Genomic DNA, 10,771 nt, shown 5'->3' on the forward strand with positions numbered 1-10,771 from the left:
GATTCTGTACCTTGATTCTACACACACACACATATATATATATAAATATTTATTATAAATCATTATTACTTCAAGGTAAGAGTCAGTAACAATTCAAGGTGTTTCATAACTGTAAGGAAACTCCTAAACTACACTTTAGCTGGAAAAGTAAAAATGTTTTCCAAAGAAGACTAGAGTTATAAGGATTGAAAAACTAAATTGTGTGATAAGTAGTACTGAAACCAAAGTTTTTATTGGTTGACAAATAAGTGCTGAAAAGGGAAATAGAATTTTATAAGCATGTGCTCAAATAACATCTTTCTACACCTATGCCACTAAATTCCAAACATCCAAAAAGGATTACCAATATTCAAAGAATTACAATGTTTAATGTATCGGCACCCAACCACATAATAAATGTTTTGACAGGTTCAAAGTGCAGTGTTATTACACTCGAAAAGTCTTGTTGTGAACACAGTAGGATACATACACAAGTCGATAAATTACACATCCTGTTGTTGGCATAAACGTTTTCACTGATTCTAAGTGAAGTGTGATTTCTTTTAATTTTCAAAGAAAACATTTTAGCATATATATATATATATATATATAACACGATACATCAGAAATCCTGTTCTCAAGAGTTGAGTCTCTTTTTGCACATGCTTTGTTGCTTTCAGGAGTATCATATTACAATGGTGTCACGTAAACAGTCTACTGACACAAGCGGCAATTTATTGGTTTATTTTCAACAGCGTTTCCACTTTAGTGGTTGACAGTAAAATAAACAAAGAAAATAAATGTGAAATTTTTAGCAGTTCAAACTCATAAGAGAAGTATTTTGAAACTTTGTGACCAATAATAATGAAAAAAAGGCACAGCTGCTCCTTTTATTTCTAATTTTACAACTTGTCTTTTCATTTTTGGGATTTATCTACAGGCTGAAGACTCAAGTGTATCATTAAATAACTGATACGATACAGTTTTACTGAAAATAAGTGTTTGAAATGTATTTAGGAATTTTAAAGATTACACAAAAGAAATTTGAGATTTTTGGGATAAAGAATAGTATATTTAATCATAACATGAAAATCACTTCCAACTCAGACTAGTAACAAAACAGACTAGACATATTCACAAAGAAAATCTTTAGTAAAAATATTTCATTAAAAAATATGTTTTTTGTGTACAAAAGACTTGTAATGTTTACTAAAGGTATATCAAATTTTGTGAAGATGCACATACTGAATTAAAAGTTATAGTATAAACATTTAACGTGTGCAAACATGTATACAAACTCGTGTATATTATACCAAGCCCATTGTGAAAGGGTTTAATGACCTAAAACAGGGAAAGGGTTAAGAGACATTTATTTTAACATTACCATTCAAACCAATTCAATTAACACTACAGAAGGTTATTTTGGTGTTCTATGTAATCACAAGAATGCATATTTTTAGTAAATAGTAACAATACCTATGTTAATGTAAAACTATCATTACTAAAATTTAAATCACCAAAGCTAAAAAATTAGCCAAATAAAGTAAAACATATTATCATGAATTTTACAAAAACTTTGTTCTTACATTTAATCAAGATTTTCATGGTAAAATAGTTTTAGTACAGCCAAAACAACACTCTGTACACTTTTATAATTTTCAAGTACTGTACAAATTATGACAAAATGGATATCCACAGACCATAAAATGTTTTACAAAGAACAATCAGTTAACCACAAAATGCTGATGACATATAATGGTACTAACCGAAAAACCATACAATGTATTGAGAGTAGTAGATTCATGCAAAAGTTACAAGAAAATGTACAGAAATTTTGAGGAACAGCTGATACAACTCTAGCTCTAATTATACTGTAGTAAATTCTGATACATAATACAAATTACCTGTGTTCTAACTTCCACATTTTGAGTTGGATTAGCCTCAACAAGTGTTTTGGTAGAAAACAATCCCAAGTCTATTGACATATAAAAAATAATGTGTAATTCTAAAGCTACTACTGTTAGCAGTATTACTAATGAAACAAAGATTTAATGAAATCCATAAAACAAAAAAGGTTCTCTTAACCATAATGAAATTTACTACTTAAGTTTCACACTTATATGAAACAACATTAAAATTCATGTGTATAAATAATGACATTTTAATTTTTTAAAAGTTTAAACAAACTCAAAGATACAGCAAAAATTTTGTGTACATTGAAGCTTTAAACACATAAACAGAAGTCAGAAGTATGTATTTTATTTGGCAAATCAAGAAAAGCTAAGGGAAAGAAAAAAATCAGTCCTGCTCTTACTCAAAACATTTTTGTTTCATAAATATGGCAATGACACTCAATTTCAATGATTCAATACTCAGTTATACATAGTGAAAAAAACTTAAATAGAAAAAAATAAGTGCACAACTATATTCTATCTAGTTTAACCTGAGTTCTGTTTAGTGTCACACTGAAACCAGAAAGGAACATAGACTGCAAAATATTAAACAGTGTGAAAACTTCTTACCCAGCTTGAGCACGTTGGCTAAGTTACGAATCACAGTTATGGGATGAACAAGGCAGAATTCTTGCAACTGTGATGAAAAGGCATCCTTCTTGTTTTCCAACTAGAAAAATTACAAAATTCTTCAAAATGAAACACTATAAAAAAAGAGTCATTCTTCTGGGACAAAGATATTAAAGTTCAAAATATAGCAAATTACAATGCTAAGACACACCCAATCAAAAATACTTACTTACTGTACGTAATCATGTCACCAGTATACAATAAACAAAGTACTACATTACACCTTAAGTGCATTACATTTAAATGATTGCATTAATGTATTTTATACGACTTGAAATTGTCTGATTAAAATAAAAGGAATTTTTGAAATAATTCAATCCCAAATTTGGGATTTAACCAAGACCAGATTGGTGATAATGGAGTGCGTAACATCTGGTCATTTACTGAACATATGTTAGAATGATAGCTGCAGATAAGAGTTCCATTCTGTATAGAAAAAATGTCATTAACTTTTTCATTGGGGAGATATTCAACATTCTTTCCCCTTTCTTTACTCAATATTTTCTATTTTCTGGCCAAAAGTTGTTTTTCTTTCTGTGCTATTTCTGATTTAAGGCATAGAAAATAACTAAAATACTATGCAAGCATCAAAAAACTGTCCTATGCCTCTCTGTTATTTATAACTGCAAAATGAAAAAGTGTTTCTAGTGTAATAAATGCAGTTTATGTGAGTATGACCACAATGGGATATGTATCTACTGAAAGCAAGTTATCAAGAAAAAGAGGCCAAAGAGAATTTCAAGAAAAAAAAATATACAAAAGAAACTAGAAGAGAAAAGAAGAAAGCTTCTTCTGGGTTTTCTTCTTCAAAAGCAAAAGCTGCCATTTTGTTCAATCTTTAAGATGGTGATTTAGATTCAGTGAAACTCATTCACTGTTCCCTTTACCAAAACATTTTGTAAAAGTCATTTTGTGCACTTTGTTACTGCTCCTACTTAAATATTTCTGGTTATTGTTTGCAATGAAATATTTAAGTTTCGGAGCAAGTTTACACTGAAAATAGTTATACATCGAAATCAGTCAACTTTGACAATAAGATTAAGGAAGTTGTATAAAAATTAGTTTTAGCTTTTGTGCTAATTTTTGGCTCTTTAGATCCAAGTCTAAATGATGGAACAATCAAAAGTGAAAAATTAGTATTTCCAGATATGAGAATGTGAAGTTTTCACCAAATTTTAGTGATTTTGGCCTGGTTAAATCAAACAAATTCAAGGGAATAAAATTAAAAAAAGATGCCAATGTCAAATTTCTTTAATTGATATTATGCTATATTACTGACTGCTTTGCTACTTCTTTTCAGTAGAACAAAGAAATTAAATGCTAAGTAAAAACTTTCAAACAATGAAATATTTTTGTCATATTCTTATTATTCAGCAACCAAAATACTTCATAAAAGTGATTGGCTTTAATTACCTAGTAATTTACACCAAGACATTTTGTGGTAAATAAAAGCACTTACATAAACACTTGGGGTCTGAGGTAAAAGCTTGTCTTTGGACAATGGTGGATAAGGAGGATCAGGAGGAGATGGAGGAGGACAAAGCTCAGACATGATACTTGTATTTGACACGCCATTTTTGGAAAGTCCTTTGCATGCTGAGAGTAACTGAGAGGAGCTCATATTTATAGATAAGGAAGTAGGACTTTGATGAGAAGACTTTTCTTCCACAGTCTCTTGTGACTGTTTCACTTTCAAACTAGATGCTGGAAGACTGCTGGATGACAACCATTTAGAGGCTTTAGCATCAGACCCAAGCATCTGAGTAGATTTTACAGGTTGTGAAGCCTCATTTACAGCTCCTATTGGTAAAACTTCAGGTTGAATCTGTCCTTTAGGTACATCCTTCTGTGTAGAAATGTTTCCTGCACTTACAAAACTAGAAACTCTGTTACCATCAGCTTCAAGTTTTTGGAGATGGACTTGTGTTTCAGCTCCAAGAACTGCAGCCTGACTAGAGATTGGAAGATATGAACTCTCTGTGGTTTGATTAACACTAGCTGATATATCCCCAGCTATCTCAGTAAGAAGATCATCTGGTAGGCTGACCTCTTTTTGAGAAAGAAGAGCTTCAAGATCTTGGTCACTGAAGGAATCAGTAGTCATGGAGATGCCACCACTTAATAATGTACCATTCTAAATGGAGGAGACAATATGAAAGACCTCATTAGGCACAATTTTCTTTGCATAATTGTGATCATTGTTCTTCTCTAAATATATTTTTGCTTTTAAGCTATCATCATTCTATGACAAAATATGCTTTTGCTTTTTTTTACAATGATTTTTTACACAAAAAATATCAAGCAGCTAGAAATTCACTTTCTTCAAAACTGTAACCATTGACAAGAACATGGGATATCAATGAATAACTGTAAATATTATTGTCAGAAGTCAATAACCTTAGGCAATTAATGTCAAAAACTTCTGTTATTTGTTCATGTCATCTACAAAAACAATAACTGATACTTAATTTTATTAATTTAAATATCAAACACTGAATTATTATATAGTTGTTACTTTATACCTGGGTGGCTCCCAAACTTGGCCTAGACTGGTACTGAGCCTGGAATCCCGTTGGAACAGAAGACTGGGAAATTTGTACAGTAGGATTTACAGTGGATGATTCTGTAGTCTGTGGAGTTGCTGCTTTAGTAAGTAAATGGTTTGAGGAGACATTTGGCTGGATAGAGCCAATAGTCAAGCCTGTGTCAACAGTCTGTGGATCCTGAGGGTATCCACTAAGTAAAGTTCTCTCATTAGCTCCTTCAAGCCGTGAAGACAAGCTTTGCTGGGGAATAAACTGGGAAGAATTGGGGGCCACTGTCCTTATTGGACGTACTACAGTGTTTGTTACTCCTGAGAGAGTAGCTGGTTGTGGTAGATAACCAGCAGCAGGTATTCCCTGGGGCATGGTTGTGACTGTCCCAGCAGTCTGAGGTCCAAGGATTCCTGTCAAGGTTGTGACTATTCCAGCATTCTGAGGCCCAAGAACTCCAGGCATGGCAACAGGTGGCTGGCCTGTAGGTGCCTGCTAAGGTAGAAAATAATTAATAAAACTTCCAACATTCAGCTCTACTAAGTGTTACTAAACTAGTGGAAAACTTCATAGGATCTCTTTCAACAATTCCATATTTCTTATTCACAAGCAAGAAGTATTCAAATATAAAAGCCAGAATCCTATTCTAATTAACATTTGACATTCAACGAGCTTTAGAGAGAAGTAAAATTACAACAAACTGTAACCCACCTATTGTTTGTTTTTTTAAATTTAATTTACCAGCCACATTGATTCTATATTTTTTACTACCACAACATATCCCTATTATCAATATATCAAACAAATATATATATATATGTGACCAATATGGTTTATGTATCCCTTTCTCGATTGTTTTAACAAATCAGTAATGTGTGGAAAAACAATGTAATAATTAGTATTAATTATACATTAGAAGGCATTAGACTGAAATGTACCCTTGTTAGTATAAATATGACCTAATGCAAAATCTATCCACACATTATTTAACTAGCAGAAACAAAAATTGGAAATGAGGCACATTTGCAAGCTGTTTTCAAATTAACACTAGTAAACTGTACGACAAGGTTACGAAATATAAAAACACAAACAGTGCAGAACGAACAGTGATAAAAATATATATTTGGATACTAAGGTAAAAAATGTCATCACCTGAGTACACTTACAACTTAAAAAGAATAAAACCTTCAAAATGCATTTTTCTTTTATTTATGTACCTTAAAATTGATAATTCCTTATCACAACTGACCTGCCCATGTTGCAACAGCAATGTCTGTTGTTGCTTTTGATCCTGCAGTTGCATCAGACGTTGTTGATGCTGTAACTGCTGAAAAATTGCTCTTTGCTGGGGAGTCATGTTTTCCTAAAAAAAAATAAATAAATACTTCAAAAACAACTACTGTAAATTTAACGGTGAAAATTCTTTCACTGGTAACTTTTTGGAAAAATGTATATATATACTTTCAGATGGCTACTAAACTGCCTTCAGTGGTACATGAACACTTCATACTTCCTACTGATAGATCTGGTCACATCAAGGCAAAGTGTAAATATTGTGAACAGACTATTTCTACTTCAGGAAAAACCACTTCTAGCCTGCTGACATACCTGAAGGTAAGCTTTTTTATTATTTTTGTTAATATGAACTATATTCTCTGTAAATTATACGATATAATATAGGTAAACTAAATTTCTCGTGCGTGTTAAACTATATTCTTTATTACTTTCATTTATTTAGTAGTATATGGTTTTATTATAAACTATATTCTATATTATATAACTGAGATATTTATTTATTATTATAAAGTATATTATATAAATGAGATATGCTTTTGTATTTCTAAAGCATTTATGAGGCAGAGTTACAGAAGTCTACATCTGGCTCTGGTACTTCTGCTCAGATGTAGCAGCCCACAATAGCAGTGTACTGTATAGAATCAACTAAATAAATATAAGTCTACAGTCATAAGAACATCACTAACAAACTCATCAACTTTATTGCTGGTACACTACAACCCTTCTCAGCAGTGGAGTCAAAAGATTTTCAAGAACTAATGGCATCCATGGATTCTCAGTATATTCTTCTCAGTCACAAGCATCTGTCCACAACATTGATCGAAAGAAGGTTGTGAAAGTCCAACAAAAAGTCATCTCTTTACTGCAACTTGTACCCAACATCACTGCCACTGTGGATATCTAGAGTATCAGACAAATGTGCAGCTTTCTAGGAGTCACTGGTCATTTTATACTTGACATGTCGGAGTTTCAAGGTGTCACACAGCTGATAACATTGCAGTTCAATATGATGAAATAATAAATCTCTTTAACATCAACAATGAGGTGTCATATGTGACATCTGATAATGTATCCAAGATGATCAAGGCTTTCTGCTTGCCTGGGTTTGATCTGCAACAATACCTAATGTGAGAGGTGGTGGTAGCTCATCTAAACATTTGGATGAATCTAAATCAGCAGATAATTTATCCAAATTCCTTCCTGAATATGACCCCTACTTTGCCCACATGCTATAGCTTGTGGTCAGGGATGGTGTGAAAGAAGCTGGACCACTGGTGAAAGTAATTTCCTAAGCATCAACCATCGTGTCCTACATTTGAAAATCAATGCAAGCAATTGATCTATTTGAGGGAAAGGCCAGAGTTCAATCGGTAACACCAACATGATGGAACTCAGAAATTAAAATGATTAAGTGTTTATTCAAGATTCCCCAGGAGAAGTTGGATAATCTGGATACTAGTACATCGAAACTTACTTTTCATGATCAAACTGTGCTTGCAGAGTTGGTGACAATACTGACACCTTTTGAAGAGGCAACAGATTTCACCCAGGGTCAGAACACTGTTGCCTCCAGTTCTGTAGTACCATGTGCTTATGGGCTAATGACTGAGATTGACAGCATGCAGTGCAGATATAATTTAAATCTTATCTCTGGACTGAAGAAGTGTGATCAGGCCTGGCTGACTCAGTATGGACAACGAAGTGTTTTCTGCTTGGCTGCGGCATTGGATCCCAGATTGAAACTTGACTGGTGTTTCATTAGACCAATAGTCTATGAATTCAATTAAATGCTCATGCAGCAAGAAGTCGAGAAAGTTTCCTCAACAAATAATCCTACAATCATGGAACCAAAATAGAACTGCAAACCCCCCCTGCAAAAGAAGTAAGCTCTTTAGTTTCTTTGCTGCCTCCAAAAAAACCAGCCACCTCATCTTCAGAATACACAAAGATCAACATGTTCTTTATGAACATCAGTCTCTCAGATGTCTTGTCAGTGAGGCAACAAATGCTCAATGGGGACATAGGTTGCTGGAATACTTGTGCAGCATTTGGCTAATAGAGATAGGGTAGAAAGGTCTTTCATGGATCTTCCAATAATCTAGAGGGTTGTTTTCTTCAGGAATACAAGGACCATTGAGGTAGGATGGATAGTTATAATATCTATAAATCTCCTTTCTAAATATATATATTAGCCTCATTGTGATGTCTTATCCCACAAACTGCCAATCAACAGATCATTCTTTGCCAGCCTAGGCTTTACACACCACAAGAGTTGATGCCTGGTATAAATAGTGCTGTAAACCAACCAACCTGATTATCTCTGGTAATGAGAAAAAGGCATGATTGTCATTAGTGTGCAAAACAAAGTGAGCAGTTGAAGCCCTATTATATCTTTGTCTTACTGTAAATTTGTATTGGGCCAGTAAAGATAGACGATATTAAAATTATTCTCAGTCTTACTGTGATCTTATATCATACGAACCACCAATCAATAGACTTTGACATATTAACCTACACATTTTACACCACAAGACTTGATGTGTTTCAAATGACTGATTTATATAATTTAGAAATTTTATTGGTGGTATTACACCACCTGATCTTTCTTACAACATAATTTAATGTAAAACAATCATATACACCAATAATAAGCAATAAGTGACACATATATGTCTCCCCATCTTTGGTATTGAAGATGATAAGCAAATGTATTTAGGGGTTTATGCCTCATGAATTCATAATATTAAAAAGTGTATACCCAAATTATCTATTATCAGAATAACTGTCAAATATTATATTTTTTAATTCATTTAGATTTAATAAATATAATCTACAATATAGAAAAAGCCTTTAAAATGAAGTAATTGTTGACAAATTTCACATGTAAGATATGTATATACATTGCAGTTTCCTTTTTAGTAAAGATTACCCTATGGTATACATCTTATTCACCTAATCCTAGATAAAACTTTACATGAACTAACCATATTTCGGGGTGAACCAGAGCTCAGCTTTACCCTTTTGGCAGACAATCCACTTTGCTGATCAGTCTGGGAACCAGGAATTACTACAACACCATTCTGAGAAAAAGTTCCAGGTGCTGATGGTTGAGTTTGCTGTTACAGAGATATCAAAAGTAGTAGCAACTGTACATAAATTATTGTATTTCTAACAAAGAACAAAATGTTGTTTTTTTTTCAGAGAATATCTCTGTAACACTCTAAAATGTTCCTACTGTTCATATAGACAACTGGGTACATTTTATTAAAACAATTTTGGAGCCTCCAAATATAGCTACACTCAATGTTGCCACATCCTGTTATGCTCTATTTGACAACTGCGCATCTTCACAATAGCCATGCAATATAGTTTCCACTGTAAGGATGTCATGTCCAAAGCCCTCTAGCCCCCCTGCCTATTTTCCATAATGCAATTACCATATGAAGATGGCAGTTTCCCAACACCTGGTACAGCAGTATAATTGCACAAAAATCTATATGTACTGCATTTGGTGACTTGGCACATTTGTATTTGTATAGAATAGCATGAAAACCTGTTTCATTTTCTATCTATTTGAAGCATGTTACTGCTGAACAGGAAGTATGGCTGTAAGCATTAGCTTGGAGAACTGGCACCCCTGTTGATCTTGTTTCCAGATAGAGATTCTTCTTGATTATGTTATGTACTGTTGCCTGTTATTCTTGAACAGCTTTTGCCACTGACTTTTGTGTTTGTCAATTCTCACCTATTACAAGTTGCCACACTCTGCTTACCATGGCTGCAGTACGAGTTATTGCAGGTCTCTCACTGAATGGTTTTGGTAACCTAAGTTAATCTATAATCCTTTGTTTTCTAATGCCATTAATAACAAGTGATATCCCAGTCTTAGAAATTCTAAAATCACCAATCTAACGATACCTTTATGATCTGAGTATAAATATATTTAGTGACAGAAAGGGATGTTATATACCCTTCCCAATGCAATCAAGTTTCAGCAGCATCACTCTACATACAAAATGTCAAAACATAATTCTGGCACATTATGTTTCACCGTGACTATACTGATTGTGGTTGTAACGTGACTTGTTAACTTGCATATTCAAAATTGTTTTAATATAATGTACTCACAATTAGGTTTTTACAAAGAAGTTTTGCTAGAATTTTGTGACATTCCTAATACACTTCTGAGCAAAGATAGTTTTTCATTCATGTTTATCACACTACCAAAATGAACTGTGTGTATTCTAATTTAACAAAAAAAAAAAAAAAAAAAAAAGAGTCAATTTTACATTCCTTGACTTTCAGTTTCTTTAACAAAAGCTGAAATAAATTAAGCCACAAGTTTTTATTTTACATTGCAATTCTTACAATTTGCAGTTA

General features: G+C 33.0%; 1 protein-coding gene across 5 annotated transcripts in view; it reads right to left on the bottom strand.

Moving 5' to 3' along the window:
- LOC106472970 (histone demethylase UTY-like) overlaps window positions 1-10,771 on the bottom strand; it is a 71,967-nt gene that overhangs the window by 14,082 nt on the left and 47,114 nt on the right. For 4 of the 5 annotated variants that reach the window (XR_002613855.1, XM_022402500.1, XM_022402512.1 and 1 more), the window contains exons 15-20: window positions 9,376-9,507; window positions 6,345-6,458; window positions 5,084-5,590; window positions 4,021-4,695; window positions 2,502-2,601; window positions 1,884-1,954 (exon numbers count right to left, since the gene is read on the bottom strand). Coding sequence is in view for 4 of the 5 variants with exons in the window: in XM_022402500.1 (XP_022258208.1) it covers window positions 1,884-1,954; window positions 2,502-2,601; window positions 4,021-4,695; window positions 5,084-5,590; window positions 6,345-6,458; window positions 9,376-9,507 (1,599 nt within the window). In the remaining variant the exon portion in view is untranslated. The remainder of the gene's footprint in view (window positions 1-1,883; window positions 1,955-2,501; window positions 2,602-4,020; window positions 4,696-5,083; window positions 5,591-6,344; window positions 6,459-9,375; window positions 9,508-10,771) is intronic. The other variant, XM_022402504.1, reaches the window with a different exon arrangement.

The sequence above is a fragment of the Limulus polyphemus genome, unplaced genomic scaffold, assembly GCF_000517525.1.
Source record: "Limulus polyphemus unplaced genomic scaffold, Limulus_polyphemus-2.1.2 Scaffold125, whole genome shotgun sequence".
Taxonomy (NCBI): Eukaryota; Metazoa; Arthropoda; class Merostomata; order Xiphosura; family Limulidae; genus Limulus; species Limulus polyphemus.